The 23,956-nt window shown below is 40.0% G+C and overlaps 1 protein-coding gene across 4 annotated transcripts in view; it reads left to right on the top strand.

Annotated features, from left to right (window-relative positions):
* AKAP13 (A-kinase anchoring protein 13) overlaps positions 1-23,956 on the top strand; it is a 297,054-nt gene that overhangs the window by 123,358 nt on the left and 149,740 nt on the right. For all 4 annotated transcript variants that reach the window (XM_067555646.1, XM_067555644.1, XM_067555647.1 and 1 more), the window contains one exon: positions 10,729-10,912. In XM_067555646.1, the coding sequence (XP_067411747.1) occupies positions 10,729-10,912 (184 nt within the window). The remainder of the gene's footprint in view (positions 1-10,728; positions 10,913-23,956) is intronic.

Here is a 23,956-nt window from a genome sequence, read left to right on the forward strand (position 1 = left end):
ACTTCAGTTGCATTTGTGAGTGCTCAGCACTTCTGAATATCTGGCCCCATAGCATTTAAATTGTTCTGCTTAGAATAAGCTATTTGTTTCTGAAAGCCACGAATATTCAGTGCTGAATGGCACCTGTAGAGTCTCTGTTACAACCTCGATTATTAAGAGAGGAATTTCTTGTGGCCATCAGTGGAATGGGACGTTTCTGAGAAGTGTCTGCTGGGAATGATATCTGTTAACCTGAGATAATATAGATGAATAAATGAGTTGTATGTAATGGGATTAAATACATTTAATGTACATTTAATTAAATGTATTTAGCAACCACAAATAGATGGCTGCATTTGTATTGATTCATACGAGCATTCCTTTACTATGAATCCTCCTCACTGTTTGAAGCAGTTTCTTGCTTGCTTGCCTGTCTTTGAGCCTTTCGTAATTAGCTTTTTGTCTAAGAAGCTGTTCCTTTAACATAGATGCAATACAAAAGCAAAGGATTTTTTATGAGAATTTGGACTAGTGGTTGGTGAAAGCTACCAGCAGCCACTAGTCCAAATTGTTGAGGGTTTTTTGTTTAAGCCCTTGAAAAGCAAGACTGATAAAAGCATCAGCTCGCTCTTAACTGTAGCCATTTGAGAGGACATGTCTATAATTCAGAGATGATTCTATAATATGACCCTTCCTGATTGTGTCTAAAGATAGACAGGAGAATGAAATAAGAGTCATACTTCCTACGAGAGCAATTAAGGAAGTGATGTAGTAACTCTGCAGTTCTGTAGGCTGAATTTGGATATTGGCTTCACAACTGAGTCAAGTTCTTTGCTTGTTTTTAAGCGGTAGGGGTGTCTATGGAGAATTCCCTATTTCATCTCTTCTCTTCACTGTACTCCTCCCTCTTTCATTGGCCTGAGGTGCAACCATCCTTGGAACTCAGGAGGATGTCATGGAGCTCACCACCACTCCCAGATGAGACAGAGAGGTCGCTGAAAAGTGACACCCCACAATAGCTGGTTGAAATTTTTCGGCTCATCTTTTGCATCAGTATATGTTAGTGCTTAAAATTGGACCATCCTCCTCAGCAGTGATTAAGAGTAGGCTATAGTTGGTCAGGTAACAATAGGATCCCATAGTATTTATATTTTGTGTGATCATAAAGAAGTATTTGGACATTTAACAAACTGAGCAGTAATTCTATAAACATTCTAAAATGCTTCATAATCTTACAGTGTCTTTCCTTGCTGTATTTTGGTATGGTTTTTGCTTCCTTTTCTTTTCTGTAGTATGTCAGCATGTTTGACTGCTTACATAAGAGAAAGAGATCATAGAAAGAGAATGAGAAGCACACCATAGGACTTTTTAAGGGTTAGGGTTAATGGTTTTCCCACTGGTCTGACATTTTTGCCAAATTAGGCTCTTCATTCTCTGGGAGCTTTTCATTATTCATGGCCAAAAGTGTGCTTTCCCATATAACTAGATCTTAAAAAAAAGTTCTCAGCTACAGGTAACAAACACCTCTAATAGGATTATTTAAAGTATGAAGCTTGCAGCTGCCATAGGGGATTTGAAACTGTTCCACTGGCATATTTTTTTTTAAAAGATGGACTATGTAACCATTTTATCTAGAATTGTTAGATTGGAGAAATTCACTTAGCCCAACAAGAAAGTAATTTTTATCTGACCTCTCTACCTCCTCTCTTTTATCCCTCCCTCATTCTTCTCTTGATCACTTTTTCTATCTTTCTCCACCAAAGGTTAACTGAAAAGTAAAAGTTTAATTAAAAAGTTTACACATTAATTGTACATAAATTAGGCATGCCATCTGAAACTATTGCAATTTAACACATTCTTTTTTTTTAAAAAAACCTGCATTAGTTTTTCAAAATAATACAAAAAAAACCCTAACAATATAATAAATTAAAAACTTACAACCCTAAAACAAAATATATTAAGCAACACTATTTAATTTAACCCATCAATCAGTATTACAGACATTAGGTCAAAAATACACTCTTAAATAAAATATTTTTAAAATTAATTGCGTTTTTAATATGTTATGTTCCTCTAGCACTTCATTAATACCAAACCCCAGCCTGCAATTAACGCTCTTTTAGGCCCCGATCTGTTGCCAACTAAAGTGAATGAAGACTCCCTTTGACTTCAATAGGTTATGGATCAGCCCTTTAGCACTTGATCCTGCAAATGTTTAACTTTACACACCCTGAGTAATCCCACTGCTTCAATGGGGTACTATTCACAGTGCATAAAGTTAAGTATGAGGTCAAGTCTTTGCAGGATTAAGGTTTTAGACTGTAAAACCTTTGGGGCCTGGATTATGTCTTTATACGTTTTATTCAGCACCTAGCACAATGGACCATGGAACCTGATTGGGAATGTAGATACTGCGGTATAACTAAGTATAGTTAGGTATATCAACAGCAATTGCAGGAGAAACAGGGGAACCCAGCCCTGAAGTCTTACAAATTACAAAAGTTTTAAGTGCAACACTAAGTTATTTATCAATAGCCTTATCCTGTAACATATTCCTAATGTCCACTCTTATTTAAGGCACTATTCCTGTCCACATTTCTGATTTCTTCTTAATTTTCTCCTCTGATTTCTGATCCTACCTCACCAGGATGAGTTATTTAGTAATAATCCTTTCAGTAATTTTGAATGCTATGGTTAGGTCACCTGCAAAATATTTTTCTCTCTAGCATTTATAAAACTCAATCTCTTTAGCCTTTTCTCATGGCAAATGCTCTTAAAAGGTGTAATCATGTTTCATGCTCTTTAAGTCAGTACTATATTCTTGTGAAAAGGTGGTATGATAACCTGACACTAAGCCGTAGCCTGCAGAACCAATTGGAAAGTAGGAGGAGAGGGTCTGTTAATATACAGTCCTGTCTAAATTTTGAGCATGAGTTGGTCATGTTCATGCAATCTGGTTTACTTTTACAATCACAATTCTGCTCATAGGCATCTGTCTCAGAAGGCAAACTGTTACCCTGACATCAGCCTCGACAGCTGTAAATTGGTAAGGGTTATGTAAGCACTAGACAGCCTGCTCTCTTGTAATGAAGGAAGTGCAAAGAAACAGACTCAAAAACATACCTTCTCACATTCAATAGATCAATAAATGAATTGATTCCCTCCCTTCTCCTCACACTCATCTTGATTCAGAAGAAGGTTTACAAGCAATCCAGGTGCATCCTGTCACGCCCAGAAATGGTGCTACATTCGTTTGGCATTTTCATGTTCGCAAAGTTTCTTATGAGTCAGTCCTCCTTTTTCTGTTGGCTTTTCTTGCACATTACTGTAGCTTATGCCAGAAGTGAAGAATGCACCCCACTGGTGTGTAAAAATGCTGCCTGTTTGATCATACGCCCTCTCTGGGTAAGAGTCCATGTTTGCCAATGTTGCTTTGCAAGAATTTTGAGATAAATCAATCATAAATACATTGCTGGTGTGTGCATTTTATGGGTAGCATAGGTATCTTGCCAAATAATATTAAATTGTGGAAGAGCCACTGTGGGGGGAAAAACTAAATGAGTAAAACTTTTGCAGTTTTTTAAACTATTGTGTTTTTCCCTCTTTCTAACATTTTTTTACTGCATTTCATCTGTCCAGTATAGCTGCTGTGTTGTATTTGGCATCTATAGAATTAATCAGACAATGAGTTATAGTATATAATTTGTCATGTTCAGTTTAGAAAAAAATACCCAGAAACTAAAAGGTGAAGATAAACATTGATGAAGATTGACTTACAAAAAATTACCATGCCCCTGCTGAAAAATCCCCAGCAAACATCTGTTTATCCACAGATCTAAAAGCACTTTACAAAGGATGGTATCATTCCCTTCATTATACAGCCAGGGGGAAAACAGGGTGCAGAAAGATAAAGTGACTTTCCAAAGGTCACACAGCACATCAGTAGCAGAGTTGGGGATGATAGAACTTAGGTTTCCTAACTTGCCAGGCCTATGTCCTATCCACTGTCCCACTCTCTGACCAAGATAGCCAGAAGATTAAAACCATTTGTCTAGATTAGCTTAGCAGGCTAATGGGAAGAAAACACAAAACTGAAAACTCTATAAAAATTGTAGGGGTCAAGCAAGCAGTATAGTGTACTGTAACAATGTCACTCCTTGATGTGCACTATGTCCTTTAATTGATGCATCTAATGGGGTGAAACTGTTCTCGTTAATGTGTGTAGCTAATGGCATGTTCCATTGAAGGAATGTGCCTGGATCCTATTGGTTATCTAAGGTGACCTCCATCTTGCACGTTTTGAATCCTTGTTTGTTTCACCTCTGTCCTCGGGCAATTGCATCATAAGATGAGAATCATTCTCCATTATCCAAAACTTTTCTCTGAAGTAAACCTTGCTTATGCCATACTGAGCTACTCATTAATCCACCATGACCTCAAGAATTGTCCATTACTTGGTGCAGAATGTGCATGATCAAGGATTACCCTTGTTAACAAGGTATTCCAAACATGGAATTGCTTGCTGTTGCCTTCTAAGCATGCCTTACTTTATTTTTGCAACTGTACTGTATCCTTCTAAAGAACATAGCTATGCGGCTGTCCTAGTTAGGATTGTTGTTTATTATTCATAATAGCACTGTTAGAGCTGTTCCTTTGCCCTAAAATGATGAGATTTGAAAACCTAGTTATACTTGAATCTGGAAATGATGTGGTCAATTTTATTAAAATTTCCTATTTTAAAAAACAAAGCATGTCAAATATAATTAGAGGAGTGACTGTAGTTTACTGTTTTGTATGAACAAAGAGAAAATGAACAAAATAGCATGTCAAGACCCAGAACAGCATGTGCTGAAAGATAAAGCATTGCTCGTGTTCTGTGGGGAGGGGAAGACAGACGAAACCTAGAAAGGATCTGCTATGGCTCAGACAGAAAGGGTTTTGAAAGTTAATCCTTGAGTGAAATATCAATAAAAAACAGATTCCCCTTTTAAATTTCTTGTAAATACTATTGTGAAAAATGTTTACATGTGCGGAAGGTTTCCTTTCCATTCTGATGAGTAGTAAATTAGTGACAAAGATCCAACCCTATAGTTCAAGTGTGAGAGATGAGGGATATTTTGCATCATGACTTCTTTCAAGACAATACCTTCAGTATTAATTGTAATACCTTAATTGTAATAGCTTTGTAATATTTCTGGAGTTTCCCGGTGGCTACTAAGCAGCACCGAGACAAGGTAACTCCTCCCTGAGAGGGTAAGGAGAAACCATTCTGAGAGCCAGACAACGCTGCTTTTTTATATACAGTACAGGGGGCCTTGATTGTGGACTGCTGATTCGGCGCCTGTACTTATTTGACAAAACGCTTGAAAATATGCTTAACTTTAGGCTTGTGCTTAAGTCCCATTGGCTTCAATAATTCGTATAACTTTCCAGAAACTCTGAATGATAAATGTTAATTTGCAGTATTTTCTTAAGAAAAAATAAAAAAGTGAAAAGATTGATTTTATGAGTTAGTCAGAAATGAGGGGAAAGTCTAGAATAAGATATTTTAACTCTTGATCATTCTGGTCATCATTTGAAATTATCCAGATAATTTGACTAGAATTTCATTAAGCTTTTGATAATCAAGCATACAAAATCGCCAGTATCTGACTGTCATAAATGACATAAGTGCATAATGCAACATTAGTGTCACAGTGGCAAGGAGATACCCCCTTAAAAGTTTTATTTTTAAATATAGAAGGAAATAAAAATCAGAAGAGACGGTGTATGAAGTTGATATGGGGAACAGAGAGAGAGAAATGTTACAAGGCTTAGAACAATTAGTATAATTTAGAAGCAACTGATCCGTATCCAGATGCATGAATGAGGTGTGATTAATATGGTCAGCAAGGTAAATTTTATAGGATTTGCTGAGTCAATGTGAATGTACTCAGAGTAAAGCTCTAATATAACAGATTACCAGATTTAAATGGCCTTTGTTGAATTATGCAAAAGCAAACCTTTGGAATATAGCTGTTTCCAGAATAGATTATACCCATTGCTCTATGACTGGCACAGTATATGTCTCTGTACTGTTTCAATCACATCAGCAAAGTATGTGTTGGAATATTGCCTGATTCGAAGCAAGAAGGATTAGGGGGTAGAAATAGAGATGGGAGTTGATGGGCTGAAACCATCCTAACCTTATTCCCACAAAAAAGGGAGGGGTCTTCCTGAGATACTTGTCTTGATTGTGACTGTACAGTCCTTTCACATGCTGAGACAGGAGAAGTCTCTCTTGTGATACCACTACATTACAGTAGACAGAATATTGTGGCAGCAGTAAAACAGATGTGGTTGATTGAAAGGGATGGTAGGATTTCTGGAGAGGTGGTCATTGTTCATATTGAAATTGGGTTCCTTCAGATTGAGGTTTAAATCTATACATCTTCCACATATTTTTATAGTTCTCCTTGACCCCTTTCTCTGTTTCAGTTATCAGTAATGCTTGAGCTTCAACTGGAGACTTTCAGATCCATTGCAGTCCACTCCCTCACCTATTCCTCCCGTTTTATTTGAAGTAAAGTAGCAGTGTGGAATACATCATCACAATCTTTTCTGTGTCAACAGCGTAGCATCATCAACATGGTCTTATCAGTTTACTGCAGCTAAAAGCCTGTGAGAATCAGGACAGTGAAGGAAAACCTTTTTCAGAAATTTTTTTTTAAGATACCTGGAAAGTTGCAAGCAGAATAAAATTATCTTTCTGCAAGTGGTCTCTGCCCCATAGTCCATTCATCCCAAATCTACTGCTCGATAAGAGATTCTATGACTGAAATATCAAAGCCACTACTAATTCCATTTAAAATTAGCAGGAACTGAGGCATTTCAGTACCCTAGACTGCTTTGAAAATGACAGTTTATAAGATTTGCCCCCTCTCCCACACACAAATCAGTTATTTTCAGCTGTCGGTGGCTGATCTCTCAACACTTTAAGGCATAATGTCCCTCTGTCTTGGCCCTCCTCTTATAGTGTTGCCTGTTCAGGTTGCCATCAGGTACTTATAAGTGCCATCAGGTAATTATTGATTTGTGATAACATGTTTCCATTTTCCTGTCCCACTGACTTGTGAGGTTTGAGCTGAGTGACCAGAGCAGTTTTCCACAGAGGGAAAGATGCAAGCACAGAAGCCAGATTTGTTGGGGAGTTCCACGAACACTGACTTTGTTCCTCTAGATGGGAAGCAAATGAAGCTTGCTGCTGTCACAGGGAAACCTGCAACAGAAATTCAAAGCTGTTCCTTGTGGTGGCTGTCTCTTCTATATGAGTTGTCTCAGGACACAGAAGATAGGTTGGGACATTAGGGAGGAAAACTCCTCTGTAAAGAGAAATTCCAAAAAGGAAGAGTTTTTTTGTCTCCCCCCCCCCCCCCCCCCCCCCCCCCTCCGTTCAATCAAGCTCGTTAAAATTGAAGCCCCTTGCTCAGGGAACATAGTGTATGTTCTCAGATCTGCCATATTCAAGCGTTTTCTTCCTCACTTTCTATTTGTTACTGATTAGAAGCACCATAAACCTTAATCCTGTCAGTTAACAAAGTGAGTTTGACAGTATTCCATGGAAAGTTGATCCTTAGTTACCCAGCTAAACTGCATGCCTATTTATCTGCCACTACTGCAAAAAAACAAAACAAAACAAAACAGAAACCACACTCTAAAATCTTGCGTTCCTTGCCAGCTGGATTAAAGTGCTCTTTCATTATGGGGCAGTAATCATATGTTTCAAACCTTGCCTATTACTAGGAGACATGGAAGGAACAAAATAGCCATGACCTCCCTTGTATTACATGTACTTTATTTCCATAATTCTCTAATTGCAAAGGGCTTTGTGTTACCACTTTAAGGACTGCCTGGTGATTCTGCAGATCCCTGCTAAATTTCTGCTTTCAGCTATTTATGATGGAAAATAGCTACAGCTAATCCATGCTAAAGGTTGTGAAACTCTTCCATGCTTGGGATTGGCATTCTGCACTTTGCCAAGCTATTCAAACAAATCTCTGCCTAAATTCCTAATGTCCAATGTCCCAAGATTCCTCTGTTGATAGGCAAAAAGAAGGTAGAAAGAGCTTAATCTCTTTGCCTTTCCCTTTTTCCCCCATTCCTCACAAGGTCTGATGCAAACTGGCTGTAAACTTGCTTTGAGCAGTCGTCACAGTGCCAGATGCATTTTTATTTTGGAAAGTTAATCCAGTTCACAGATGGCACATCCCTTTTAACACTAGCCACGTAAATTCCGTACCATCTGTCGCTGAAATGTGTTCGGCTAAGACTACTTCCCTGAGCACTCACAGTTGTTGCGTGTACTGTACTTTGTCTCTTGGCTGCCATCATTCATGCTCATCTGTTAGGATGGCTTGATGCCAGTTCACACATTAGTCAGATCCTTAGGGTCTGAGGCTGGATGGTGAGTTTTTATGTTTAATGTGCTCGACATTGCAAATGCCATCTCTTCTGGTAGAGGACTACATTCTCTCACGGAGAGGCATTGGTGTGGCATAGATGGACTCTTGCATATAAGGGTAGTATCCAAACACAAGAAACAGAGGATCTTGGATTTGTGTGTGACTTGCTACTTTGAAGATGGTGTGTATTGTAATAAACTGGGTAATATTTTCAAAAAAGACTTCAGCATGTAGGGAGACAGAGTTATTCCTAAATCACTTAGGTGCTTTTGAAAATGTTACCCATTTTAAAAAAAACTGATAAAAACAGTGTTTTTGGAGAAGTAGAATAGATGCCCCAATTCAGTACAGGAGTAATCTATGCTTGTAATTGCATCCATGACAGGAGGATTGTTTTGCTTTCTCTGTGCTAGTGCAGTTTGTGGTACAATATTTATATGTAGACAAGCCCTTAGGGGGATCATTTTAGAATCGACTGTTTTCCTCTTTGGAAAAGTTCCTCCCACAACTTTTCTGTTGTCTCGTCAGCCCCCATTTCCCTTCCTGTACAGTCTGCCATCTTTTATTATTTTTTTCTGACTTATTAAGACTTCAGTGTCCTCTGCTCAGGTACCTTGTCTCCTCCTTTGTCTATTAAGTGCCATGCTGTAGCACATTCTACTAAAGTCCCTCTCTTCGCTCTTCCAGAGACTAAGAAAGTCATCTCTGAGCAAGCTCAAGCTCAGTTATGTCCTTTCTCTGTAATCAGTTGGAACCACCATTCACACATGCTCAAATATTCAGGAGGGTGTAATTTTCCTTTACTCTAATCAGGAGGAGGCTGGGGTTGGGGTGGTGTGTAGTGGGTGTGGATAAGGGGCAGGTTGTCAAAGCCCTAATTGGCAGTGGTGTGGTAGACTGTGCCAGGAAGCCTTTGGTTCTTGAATACAGATTAGGCTCTGCAGGAGCTGAGCCAGCCAAGAAGCTCAGCAAAAGCTACATGGTAAAAAGCAGAGAATTCACTTGTTTTGTTTTTTGATTACAGACCTTAATGATGTCCCTTAAAACCCTGATAAGCAAAGAAGTTGCGATTGGTACTGAGGCATCCTTCTAAAATGTGCTTTAGAGAAATTATCTGATTAAATCTTAGAAGCTTTATACATTCACATTATAACCTGATCTATTGGTTTGCCTGTTGATTAAGTTAATAAGCCTATAAATCGTTACCATACTATTCAGAATGTTTCACTGAATCTATTAACCCGCTTGGATTACTGCAGTGTGAAGGCTGCCTTTTAAAGCTACACTAGTCAATGTTGAAACCCTTTGTTAATTTTTAAGAACAGATCTTTGGTTTTTTACCTCTTCTTGCAGATTTAAAAATCCAAACGTCCGTGCTCTGGGTACAGAAATCACAAATGCTTTGATCTCCAAATACTGTATTTCAGCAGTGCATCTGGAGCTCATTTCTGGTTGTTGCTGTTCAGAGCAAGATTTTAGGGCTTCAGCTCTTTGAATAAGAGTTTATTTTTCAGACATGAAAGCTTAGACCCAGTGATTTTTTTAATCAAATTATAAGACCATGGTTGTTAAACATAAAAGCAAGGGGGAGTACACCCATCTTACAAATGCTGTTACTCAGAATTATACAGCTTCTGAATAATACTGTGTCTGCTGAGATATGAACCATAAAAGCCAGGGCTAAGGCCTACTCAAATTAGAAAAAGAAAGTCCTCACCTTTTACTTTCTTTGAGAAAGTGTAGATTGTCCTCTTTTTATAGCCACGCTAGATTTATGCCTTCAGTGTATCATTTTTGCCATGCCTAGGGAGGAATCTGTGTTATTTAAATGTCAAATTTGGCAGTTCCAAAAACTTGATTCAATCTTATGTGAGAGAAAAATATCAACATGAAGAGACAAACACAGCCTACTTGAACTTACTGAGCTTCTATTTAGAAGTAGTTAAATACTCTAGCTATCAAGCCCATCTAGGAACTGCACCTTTTCTCGTTGGCTTCTGCAGTAGTTCTGATCCTGAGAGGTCCTGAGCACTCGTAACTTCCGTTAAAGTCTCACTGTGATGAACCCCTTGCTCTGCAGTGCCAGCCTTTCCTGAATGTGAACAGCCAGCCATTGTGTGTGTTTTTCCAGGTGCTTCAGTGTTTAGGTCACCTGGCTTTTTGGCTCTGAGCACTTGCTAATTTTGTGCCAACCATTGTACTGTATTTTGCGTGAGTGTGGCTCAACTCCACTAGCTGGGATGTGGGGAAGTGGCATTCATCTAACCGATAGTCTACAAGTTCCATTTTCTTTTTTCTTTCTTCCCAGAGAGTAGCCCCCGGGAGACGTTGATGCATTTTGCAGTGAGGCTGGGTCTTCTGCGGTTGACATGGTTTCTGCTACAGCAGCCAGGTGGAAGAGGAGCTCTTTGCATCCACAATAACGAAGGGGCTACGCCTGTAAGCTTGGCTTTGGAACGGGGCTATCAGAAGTTGCATCAGCTTTTGACAGTGTAAGAATGCTTTTTCTGAGTTCTTGTGTTGGCTTTCCATCCCCTGCAGCATGTTTGCCTGTACTGTGCACAGTTATTTGAACAACCTGATTCTCAGTACTGCACTTTGCAATTAGGTGCAGTTTTGATTGTTAACTCTTTATTTTTGCCTTTGTTGCCTGAAAGGATTGGGCACGACCTCAAGGTTTATGGGAAATGCAGTAGTTATGCTGTGTTCATTTCTGTTTTTGTTGCAGTCTTCTGTTTACAGCTGCCCCTTAAAGTCATTTTTTGTAACATTTACTTAGAGTCAAACCTTATGCAAACACAAGTGAAGAAGATTTTCCTTGCACATGTGCCAGAACTCCAATGGAAAGCTGGTATTGGGAGTTTTGGTGGGGTTTTTTTGTTTTTCTTCCTATTAATTAATTTTTTCTCTACCAGTTTTTGCTTAAAACAAGCCATGCTGATTCTATAGACTAAAATATCTTCATCTGTGGAAAAGATATGTAACCCTGAAGGTTTGGGTTGAAATTAACTTGTGTGTTTAAAAACAAAATTAGAGGGGTATTTTTATGAATGATGGTAAGAATCAGCCAGGACATACTGACTAGCGCCAAGTGATCAATCATGAGTGCATGTTCACATTATTTTCTTTACTGAAGTGCTTTACAAGAATGCTTTGAGGGACTAAAAGTTATTTTTAATAAAGGTATATTAAGAGATCAAATTTTGAAAGCCAAGGCTAATGACACTTATTTAGTCTGTTTGTTTTGACGGGAATGTTTGTCAAACCAGGAAAAAAGGTTTTAACAAGTTGCACACCTACTCTGTACTGTTTTGCATTTTTATTACCTTGATATCTTGTCACCTTAACCTCCTCTTTCATTAACTTTCCTTTTCTGCTCTGAATTTTTAGACACCTTTTAAAATCTGCATTCAGTTGCCCAATGTCATGCATTGTATTAATGTTATTAAACACCACTGTGTGTTACTGGGTTTTATTTCTTTGCTCTTTATTATTATTATAATTATTATTATTATTATTTTATTTTAGGAGATTCAGGAGAATACTTCTCAAAGCTGAGATTCAGTCTTGTGGTGTGTGTTGCTGAAGTAGTTGAACTTAGTCTTCCATCTCACAAGTTTCAAAATTTTCTGTCAATGCCATGTTAAAATAGATGGAGGGGGAAAGAAGCTCAGCATTAAGCTTTTATTTAATACCCATCAGGTGGGAATAATACTGGGTCATGGTGATGGGAGTTACACTTTTTATTCCCAAGTTTTCTTTTGATATATGAACCATTTTGTGACCATGTTCAATCCCCATAATACTTTGATAGCCACACACCTGCTGTTTGTGTATTGTATTACATTTGGAATATATGGATCAATCCCATAATATGGTTAGTTATCCATGAAATAATGTGAAACTCTCCTAAGTATTTAGATGGCTAGCAACATAACAGGTTTGGCATTCAGTCAAAAAAATGATATTAGTCAAAACTTGATTGTATAGCTTGCATCAAGTACTGTAAATACTGTTATTACCCAAATAGGAGAGCTGGTAATTTAGTAAAATTGGGGAAGTAAGGCTATTACAACATCCACTCAGTGTACTTGAAGAATATTTCACAATTGGTTTACGTAATGGAGTGTCAGATCTCTGGAGTAAAAACTAGAAGTTCTGAGTGCTTGGATTTCTGGCGGTATCCCCCCAGTGTTACTGTTTTCCCTTGGAAGTGACTCTGACCTAAGACAAGGAGCTTTGTTATGGCCTTGTAGTCCATCTGTGAAAATAAAAGACCAAATTCTAGTAACGCTACCAATATGATCTGAATTCCCGTTGTTCATATTATTGCCTCAAATAATTGTTTAGCTTCAGCAATAAGATATTGAATCCCCCTCTTAGCCTGACTAGTGAGGACATAATAGATGTGAGTATATTATTATTTTGATTATTTATTACGTGTATTACTGTACTGTCTATGAACCTTAGTCATGGACCAGGACCTTCTTGTGTTAGTATAAACAGTACAAAAAAGACAGTCCCTGAGAATTAGAGGCCTTGTCTACTTGGGGGGTGAGGGGGTTAGTTTGCACTGAATTGACACTAGTTTGCATGCAATATGTAAGCCATATTAATAGCATGCACATGGGACAGCTGTGTCCTCTTTCAGTTTGCATCGTTGGGTATGTCTACACATCCCATGGCAGTGAGCCTCTGAGCCCAGGTCAACAGGCTTGGTCTCTGCTTCAGTGCTAAAAATAGCTGTGTTGATGTAGGGTGGGGGGATGGGCTTCAGAGTCCAAGCTCCAGCCCCAATCCCAGCGTCCGTGCAGCAGTGGGAGCCCCATCAGCCTGAGTCTGTCAGCCTGGGCTTGGAGACTCACTGCCGCTTGCTGTGTAGATGTACATTGTGTACATGGCATGGGCTTAATGTGTACTAAGGGTGTTGTATTCTCAGATGTCATCCCAGGGTCCGTGTTGCTTTGCTGCTGAGTTGTGTAAGTTCTTGAATTTTTCTCACTGCACATTGTGGGATGCTTAGCAGAAGCCAGTGGAATTCTGGGACGTGGTCAAATTAAAAAAGAGCCCATGATTCCCCTCTCTCCATCCTATGCTTCCTCTCTCTCTGGGTGGGCTAGTGCCATTTTCGAACTGGTATTGGCCAGCATGGACCCAGCAATGTTCATGCCACTGTACTGGCAACCGTGATATGCAGGGGCTGCGTGGGCTTTATTTAAGCTCTCAGAGCAGAGTGAGTTCGGTTTTGGACTTCATTCACCGTACCACCAAACAGATGATATGGCTGCAGCAGTGGAGGAAAGAGGATAAGGATGAGGAAGATGAGGATGACATTGAGCATATGCTACTACACAAGTTTTTTCTGGAGCAGTTGCATTCACTGCAGTGCTGTTTCTGGGCTCAGGAAACCGGTGTGGACTGGTGGGAAAGGATTGTTCCGTATACCTGGGGTGACCAGCAGTGGTGAGAGAATTTCAGGATGATGAATTTAAAACTTTTTTTAAGATATGTGCTAAACTCGCACTGGAGCTGCAGTGGTATGGGCCAACATGCAGTGCCCCCTGTCCACGGAACAGTGGGTCACCATTGCCATCTCTGGAAACTGGCTACACCTGAATGTTATGGCTCCATGGCCAACCAGTTTGGTGGAGAGAGTTTGACTGTTGGGGTCACTGTCATGCAAGTGTGTGATCCCATATGTGACATACAGTCGCACTGCATTATAAAGCTGGGTGGTGCTCAGGAGATTGTTGATGGCATTGCAAATATGGGGTTCCCAGGCTAGATTGAGGCAGTTGATGGGACCCATATGCCTATTGTTTACCCCCCCTCACCAGGGCTCAGAGGTTATAAACAGAAAGGAGTATTTTCCCATGGTACTTCACAGCCCGGTTGACTTTCATGACAGGTTCACAAACATAAATACAAGGTGACCTGGAAAGGTCCATGATGCTTGGATCTTTCAGAACCCAGCCCTGTTTACCTTAATGAATAATGGAAACTTGAGCATGAGACAGAAGCTGATTGCCAAGCTGGATCAGCCGTTTTGAAAACATGTACCCGGTGGGATGAACGAACGCAGGGGGACAGGGTGAGCCAAAGGAGGGCAGCAGATAGATACCTACATGCTGATGTTCTCTCCATAGGATCTGTCTCCTGAATCCCAGGCTGGGTTTTTGGCTGGGAATCAGGCTCACTTTCTGCATGGCCACCCTCAAGATCTTGCATCATGAAGAGTCCTGGCTTTCTGGGGCGAGCTCTTCACTGCCTTCCTCGTGTTCCTCCTTTGATGAGTTGTGCTACTCTTCCTGGGCTCCACAATCTCCTTGGATTCAGTAGTGATGGAATTGCTTAATATACTGTCCAGCTCATCAAAAAATGGACAGGTTATATTTCCACAGCTGAACTATCGCCTGGCACTCCTGGGTTTAATGTACATTCTCCTAAGCTGTCTGCTTTTTATCTGGCGCTGGTTGACATCCTGTTGAGACCCCTTCCAAACATCTGACTAACGGTATCTGGCCATGAGATCTTGCGGCACCAATGCGTCTCCTCAGATGGCGAAGAGATCTAGGCTCTCAGTGTGTCTTCAGGCAGCTGCTTTTGAGGCACGTTGTAAAGGCTACTGGAGTAATATTACTGTTGTGCCGTTCTATTGGAATCCAGAAGCAAATGGGCCAATTCTGGTATCAGGCCAGCTTTTAAACAGTGGGGATGGGAGCATGGACGTCTGGTTAACGTGACCCTAGAGCAGTAGAGGGCACGCAAGATGGATAGGTCAATAACGAATGCCTGCCAAGCAGTATGGGCCTGCCAGAGTAGAGCCCGGCAACACTGTGTCTTAACATGATCCATAGCCTGTAGCAGCAACCTGCGCCACTGCCCAGTCCATTTTGGAAGTATTCCATCCACCCTGTCCTCCACAGAGATCTCTCACAAGGCCTGTTTACAGAACTTTATAAAGAGGTCAAGGATGATATCTTTAGTGCCTAAGGCCGGGTGCTCAGCGCTTGTCTACACAGGGGGTTTAGTCTGGACTAACTCGAGTTATTCCAGTCTGAAAATGCCTGCATACGCATGACAGTGTTCCTTGGAACGCACTAACGCCATGTTTATCACGAACTACGGAGTCCTCTTTCAAAATGTACTAAGTACTAATGACAATGGAGTTAGTGCAGTCTATTGGTCAGTGCAGGTGCTCTGGCTGTGTAATTGTGAATTCGCAGACCACAACCTCTGACCTTACTCAGTTCCTCCGCCTTGTACTGTGCAAAGGAAGCCATTGTGAGGTGGAGGAGAATGACTGTGAAGTGTGTGTGTCGCTTGTTCCCACTGCTGTGATTCAGTTGTTGGTAGGGCCTTACATGCCGATGGACTGAGCATAGGATTTGGTCCTAAAAATCACTATTGAGAGGAGGAATATTGAGTTTCAAAATCTAGAAATGTATCCAGGTTCCGTGAAGAAAATATGTATCATTGCATACTGTCGAAAGGCAATGGAATATTATTGAACTGCTTTCATCTGTACTGTGTTTATCCTCACACTTGATAATCTGCACACCCTAATTGGCACATGCTTTGTACAACTCAGCAAAATACAGAATAGCAATGCACTGAAGTGAGCGCTTATACAAAGACTTCTTTCTGTTTACAAATAATTGACCTACATTATAAACAAAATTAATGAACATAGTACATTTTGTGATGCATCGTCTTTGGATTTTTATTGTTCATTTACTTGCCAAATTGCTGTACTCTGTAATTTGCGGTGATTCTTCCAGTCATGGCTGTGAATTAGTGAGGTTCTACTGTAATTAGAACAGTTAAAATTGTTAAAAAGAAAACACCAAAAACTTGATAGTTTTTGCAGGTTTGACTGTGTTCAGCTGCAAAGCATAGCTCTGTTTCAGCTGAAATGTAAATATTTTTTCTATAGAACTAATTAGATGTTTGAATCTCTGTTTATGAAAAAAAGCTTTTCTTTTTCAGCTTTTGCAGTTCTTCATAAAAGAAGATTTTGTTTTCTTTCTTACAACCCCTGTAGTGTTGTTGCTTTCTGTTGGGAGCCCATATGTCAACTGGTCCCTGCATCATGTCTCTTGATATGAGAGGTGTGTCTGTCCACAGTTTCTACAAGGGTGAAAGGCAGAACTGGATTAGAACACACAGCACACTGACATGAAGTGGGATCTTGCTGAGAGTGTGATGAATAAGTCATAAATAACCCCTGTGGACCTTTTTTTATCTATAAATAAAGCTTGGAAAATAAATCTTGCCTCTCTCCTAATGAAAGTGGAATAAATTATTGCATGAGGCAGCGATATTTTCCAAAACATTCCTTCTTTTACTGGAGCATATTCTCATTTGCTAAGTATCTATCTATTTATTAAACATTTTAAATGTAAGTCTTCAACTTGCAGGGTTCAAATCACTGACCAAATAATGATCCTTGCCCTTCTGAAAACAGCTAGGAAAATAGGCAGGCCTTGAAATTCAGCAATCTCTTAGAGCAGTGGTGGGAGTGAATTCCAGATTCGAGGTCCCTTCATAGAGAATGGTTTGCCAATAGCCCCCTCATGTTTAATTTTGGCCACTGTTAGCTTGAGAGCCTCAGCTAATCTCATTGGCCATGTTGTCATGCAAAGAGAGAGAGAACGTCTAAAGGTATGTCTACAAAGCAGCTGGGAGCGTGCTTCCCAGTATCGGTAAATAAACATGCTAGCTTTGCTCAAGCCAGTGCGCTAAAAATAGCAGTGTTGCTGCGGTGGGTCCTTGGACTAGCTGCCCGAGTGTGAACCTGCCCAGCTCCCCTGTCTATGTACACGGATGTCTAGCTCAAGCAGCTGTCTGTGCCATTGTGGCCATACTGCAGTTTTTAGCATGTGAGCTCCAGCAGAGCTAGTGTGTGTTTGTCTACCCGTGCTGGGATGCATGCTCTCAGTTGCCGTGTAGACATATTCTAAGAGCCAGCTTGCTCTCTGGAACATAGGGGTAACCTGCTTCCTGGGAGTAACTTGGCTGTGTAAGAGAACAGCTGCCTTTGCGCTAAGTGATGCTTCCAGATAGCCAAGGATTATTATACTGCATTCTACCAGGTCCATGCTCTTCGTTGCTTTGTGAAGCAGGTATAGGAGATGATTCCAAGGACTGGCTGATATTCCGTTTGCCAGTTGTCTGAAAGCTTTTTTTTTTTTTTTTTTTTTCCCCCTTCTGGTATTGGGGAAGAAAATATAAACATGTTTAACATTTAGCAGTTGAGATTGTGAGTGGTGAAGAGTAGAGCCAAGGGGAAGATCACTCAGGCCACTTTGCAGGACTTCTCATGATATCATCTCCACTTTTTATTCTTGTTCTTGAATATGTTCCATAATGCTGCAGAATGGTTGTTGACTATTTTTAAATTCTGACATGCTGTTATGTGTGTATCTATAAACAACCTATCAATGCCACCTTTGTAATCTGACTTGCGTTGTAGCAGCCAAAGCCTTTTAATCTAATGACCTAAAAGTGCAAAAATCTTCAGTGAGCTACACTTCTGGAATCTCTCAGCAGCTAATCATGAGTGGGGCACCATAAAGAAAGAAGTAGGTGAGAAGGATGAAAAGATCCCCAAGGAATACATTCTTTTTTTCCCTGTGTTGCTCTTATTTTTGGATGCTTATGAGAAAAAGGGGAGTTTCAAAGCTTACATAGTCACTAATTTCTCCTAGAAAACTTCGCAAGATTTTTATCTGAGTCAGTTCTGCGTCTGTGCTGTTATCACTGTCTGGTGGATTTCTTCCCTCCTCTATTAGTAATAGGGTCGTCAATGCAGCTAATGGATCACAAGGAGAGTATTACCCTTTCTTAAAATGTTCTGATAATAGCCAGGTGGCTCAGAATGTGAAGATGTAAATCAGTGTACAGAGAGGCAGAACAAAGTGTGGTTTTTGTCAGAAAATTAATGTAATTTCCAAGTTCAAACTGACCCAGACCCAACTAACAAAAAAGAAAAAAAACCTCAAGATGTTTTATGAGTATTTTGCAATCCTTGATCTAAAATGCGCAAGTGCTGAGATCTGTGCTGTTGTCCGAATGGGATGCTTTTAGTTGTGTCTCTAAGATGGGTACTTTTCTAGGGATCTGTTACTTTACACACTTGAGTACATGTTTAAAATTTAAATATTTTAAATAAATAATTTTAAATAATTTTAAAATAATTATTTAAATTAAAATTTAAATAATTTTAAATAAAATTTAAATTGAACATTTAATTTTAAATTTTAAAATGTTTAAATCCTTTGCTTAATAAGGGCTTTAACTTAGGTGAAGGTTGACTCTGAAGACTTTCTCTTCCCCTCTCTCATCTCATCTAGGCTGTTCTCAGTGATAGCAGATGACAGAACTAGGAGCAATGGTCTCAAGTTGTAGTGGGGGAGTCTAGGTTGGATATTAAGAAAATCTTTTTCACTAGGAGGGTGGTGAAGCACTGTATTGGATTACCTAGGGAGGTGTTGGAATCTCTATCCTTAGAGATTTTTAAGGCACGACTTGAGAAAACCCTGGCTGGGATGGTTTAGTTGGGGTTGGTTTTGCTTTGAGCAGGGGGTTGGAGTAGATGGCCTCCTGAGGTCCCTTCCAACCCTAATCTTCTTTGATTCTATGATAAAAAGTTGCTACGGCAATAAAGAAAATTATGAACCAGTTTGTGTATATTAGAAATGAACATGGTTACATTGCAAACAAATTGTGAATCAGTCAATAAATTCTGGAGTCATTATTTTGAAAGAATGATGAATGAAGAGAACCCCAGGGAGGAACTAAGAACACATAAGCCAAACTGGGGCATGAAAGATTACATACAGGAGGAGGAGGCTTGAGAGGCAGTTAGGAAAAAGAGAGAGGTGGGCCAGATGTAATTACTGGTGGATAGGCTGAAGTCGTTGGGAAGGGAAATTGTCATGTATTTTATAAGTCTGTTCAATTATATTCTTAAGAAGGGGAAAATGTCTGAGCAGAGGCATGAAAACTTTATGGTGCCTATTTTTAAACATAAAGGAGATATTATAGTGGAAGCTAATTATCACCCAGTCAGTTGACATCCCATGCTATGAAAGTATGGGAGAAGATTATTGAAAATACATGGAACAGTTGATATTTGGAAGGGTCAGTATGGATTTTACACCAGGAAGAAGTAAAATTGATGCCATATTTGCTCTACAAATCCTCATGGAGAATTTCAGCAAAAAAGAGATGGCAACTGGGCATGGAGAAGGTATATGAGCATGTACCAAGATAATTAGATTTTGCAACTGACATGCGTGCCAGAATGATATATCCGTCTTATCTGGGTTCTGTATGATGGCATGGCTGCCATAATCAAAACCAAATGAGGTTCGCAGAGAATTTCCAGTAAATGTTGACCTGTACCAGGAGTCAGTGTTTTTTGTCTGCAGTTGTCTTAGATGTGATAATTTGAGAATGAAGGGAGCCACCTTGGAATATCCTGTTTGCTGATGACTTAGTGGCATACGTGAAAGATTGAGACCCTGCAGACCATCTTTGAACAGTGCCAACACAGTTTTGAGTAGGCAGCACTTAGAATGAATGTCAGTAAGACTGAGGCTATGCTGATTCAAAAGATTAGCAGCAGAGATCTTAGGTATTTAATTTTTTTTCACTGTTCTAAGATCAGTGGTTGCTGAGAATGGTGCTCTCCTGAAGGATGCTCAGCATTGTACCAAAGCTGTTCGATGTAAATGGCAGGAGCTGACCCCCGTTCTCCCTGATAAAAATGTACCAATAAAATTAAAAGCTAAAATGGATAAAAAATTGTAATTTGACCTATACCAATGTACGGGACAGAGACTTGGCCAGCCACAAGAAAAGAAATCAGTATGCTCTCCGTCACGGAGATGAAGATGTTGAGATGGTCAAATGGTTGGACGCTCCTGAGAGGAAAAGAAATGAGATTGTGAGAGGCTTAATGCGGGTTGCCCCAATTGAAGACAAGTTGAGGGAGGCATATTGGTTGAGGCCTTTCTTGCTCCATAGCAAGTCGGTCAAGCAGGCCTGGGTGTTGTGGGTCCAAGCACTCAAATGATGTAAAAGATGAGAGGAGGTGCTGCCTTGCATGAGTAGTGAATGCTGAGGGGAGGAGCCAGAGTGTAGGGATGTAGATGCTGTAAAGTTATCAACATCTGCTGTTGGAGCCACAACTGTGAGCATTTCTGCTCTGTAACAGACCAATTCCATTTCAGAATAAGGGCAGGTAATGTAGACAAACCATTTCCAAGAACTCTCTCTCTCTGATTTTTCCAAAGTGGATTGGTTGGTAGACCCAAGTAGCATTCCCTTTTACTCAGCTTTATGCGCCATTAAGAGCAAATATATGTTGTGATAAAGGAGCATGGTTATAATGGAGGTTAGAATTTGAGCATATTGCTCTTTGAAGAGTAAGAATAAGGTCCTCCTATATCAGAAGAGGTGAAGGGGTGGCGTACAGGCAAAATGCAGCCTTGTACAGAGTTCTAACATAGCCTGTGGCCATGTTCACGTTCATCTTCATTATGTAGGTGTGTCCTGCAGAGACTACAAGTCCCATTATGCAATGCTCATCTTGATCAGAGAAACCTTTGTTTGGGCAGAGGTAGAATATTGTATGCTAAGGTAGTCTCCACTGGCCACACCTGTGTGTTAAAGATGAGGGTGGGTGAATCTGCTCCATTTTATCCTAAATACATGCAGCTCTCAGACTTATCCTTAGTTTCCAAAATTTCACCATCCCTTTTTTTCCACTAGTACCCTTAATAGGCAATTTTGGTTCCTTAAGTAATGTTGAATGCTATAGTATTGAATCTCTGGAGGTGAATGCCAAGAAGCACAAATCTTTTTTAATTCAAGGTAGTTGGTGTGAATATAAAACAAAAGGAAGAATTAATTTAATAATGGGAAATTGTCTTATGGAATTTATAGTATGTGAACTGTTTTGCCTGCAAATATATATCAGCGTTGCTGTTTGATTTCGTATTTTACACCCCACAATGAAACCTGAAAAATGCTTGGTTTAAAAAAGTGTAGTTCCTTTGTCGGAGGACGTATAGTTTGAATTGCATTGAGAATAATTTTGCATACTCTCTGAGGATATGAAAGGCTGTGACCTTTATTAAACAAGGGATGTAGAATCATAGAATCATAGAATATTAGAGTTGGAACGGACCTCAGGAGGTCATCTAGTTTAGCCCCCTGCTCAAAGCAGGACTAACCTCAGCTATATCATCCCAGCCAGGGCTTTGTCAAGCCTCAGCTTAAAAACCTCTAAAGATGGAGATTCCACCACCTCCCTAGGTAACCCATTCCAGTGCTTCACCACCCTCCTAGCGAAAAACTTTTTCCTAATGTCCAGCCTAGACCTCCCCAACTGCAACTTGAGACCGTTGCTCCTTGTTTTGTCATCTGCCACCACTGAGAACAGCCTAGCCCCTTCCATCCTGGAACCCCCTTTCAGGTAGTTAAAGGCTGCTATCAAATCCCCCCTCATTCTTCTCTTTTGCAGACTAAACAAGCCCAGTTCCCTCAGCCTCTCCTCATAAGTCCTGTGCTCCAGCCCCCTAATCATTTTTGTTGCCCTCCGCTGTACTCTCTCCAACTTGTCCACATCCTTTTTGTAGTGGGGGGCCCAAAACTGGACACAATACTCTAAATGCGGCCTTACCAATGCCGAATAGAGGGGAATAATCACTTCCCGCGACCTGCTGGCAATGCTCCTCCTAATGCAGCTCAATATGCTATTAGCCTTCTTGACAACCAGGGCACACTGCTGACTCATATCCAGCTTTTTATCCACTGTTACCCCCAGGTCCTTTTCTGCAGAATTGCTGCCTGGCTTGTCGGTCCCCAGTGTATAGCTGTGCATGGGATTCTTCCTTCCTAAGTGGAGGACTCTGCACTTTTCTTTGTTGAACCTCATTAGATTTCTTTTGACCCAATCCTCCAGTTTGTTTAGGTCCTTCTGTATCCTATCCCTACCTTGCAGGGTATCTACCACTCCCCCCAGCTTAGTGTCATCCGCAAACTTGCTGAGGGTGCAATCTACCCCATCTTCTTTCTCTCAGGAATTTTATATTGTCTGATATTTGACCAGTGATGTAAACATTTCCCAAATTACTGTGTAAGGCATTTTGAAACCATTTGTTAAACATTTAACCTTTCACTGAGGAGCACTGATTATGAAATTCAGAATTATTGGTGTCCTAATCTTCCCTGCTTCTGTTCACTTCCATATGCAGTATGGTAAGGAATTAGTCACTATTACACAAGTCAATTTTTAACTCATTCTTGCCACCTTAGAAAGCATTCAAATTAGCGAGTAGTCCATAAAATATTCTTAGGGCACTAATAAATGTATTTTGTTGCTGCTTTCATGCATATTTTTGGAATAATTGGAGGCACCTAAAACATGAAACAAACACACACACACACACAGAGTAAGCGTGGTAGTCGGTGAGAAGTTACTTTAAAAGATTATGAGATTATCTCATAATCACATGAATCTAGGAGTCAGGGATTTCAGAATAATCAGCTGTCATGAGGCTTACAATAACACTGAGAGTTGGCAACACTGCTTTTTTGCTTTGCTTGAGCCGAAGTCCAGCACCAGAATATGAAAGTCTGAATGGGCTATCCCCAGGAAATAATAACTTCGTCTCCAGCACAACTTTCTTGGCTTGTTTTTGAAAGATGCTGAATAATTATTTCTAACAAGTTTCTATTTAACCCGCCAACAACATTTTCTCTCTCTGTCCCCACATATTGGGAAATCTTTTTATACTTCAGAACTATTGACGTGCATGGACTCCATCTAACTTTCAAATCTGTGCAGATACTTCAGAACTACTGACATGTTAGGTGGACTCCTATCTGACTTTCAAACCTGTGCAAATCAATATCTGAAACGTTGCACTTAGGACCTCAAGTCCAATTGCAAATGCCTCTCTCTATATGGCCAGCATATTTTGTTTTCCGCTTCTAGCTCTTCTTTCCTCTTTTTAAAAATATCTCATCAGTCATTGTAGGAAGTTCTGAGACTTGCTGTATAGCTGCAGACCTCTATTTTTTTCGGGTGCAAAATATAGGCACAGAGCCATCCTATTTGCTCTGCTGTATTAAATCTGCTCTTTTGTTGCTGAAGTGCTGTACAGCTCCTCCTTCACCAGGGAAAAGCAAATTATCTACTTGGGCAGCACTTGAACATAAGAATATATTGTGCTGTTTTACATTTAAAAATGTACAAATTGCACTGGGGTATGATCAGGCTAATTAGTTTCCTGGATTCAGTAGGTCATGGCTGAATGACTTTGGTAGTAGCAATGATTTGTGTTAATTTCTTTGCTTCCCACTCCTTTTGGGGTTTGCATCCTAATCTGAGATATGTTTCTGTAGCTGCAGAATGGGCCGGTAAGTATTTTTCCTACTCGGATGCAAACTCTGTTCATTTCTAAAGAGAGAAATTCCTTCTCTCTGGGATTATCTTTTATCTGACTGGGATTTTGGAACAA

The sequence above is a fragment of the Emydura macquarii genome, unplaced genomic scaffold (genome assembly GCF_026122565.2).
Source record: "Emydura macquarii macquarii isolate MOO-44397 ecotype Brisbane River unplaced genomic scaffold, CSIRO-AGI_Emac_v2 contig_1644, whole genome shotgun sequence".
Taxonomy (NCBI): domain Eukaryota; kingdom Metazoa; phylum Chordata; order Testudines; family Chelidae; genus Emydura; species Emydura macquarii.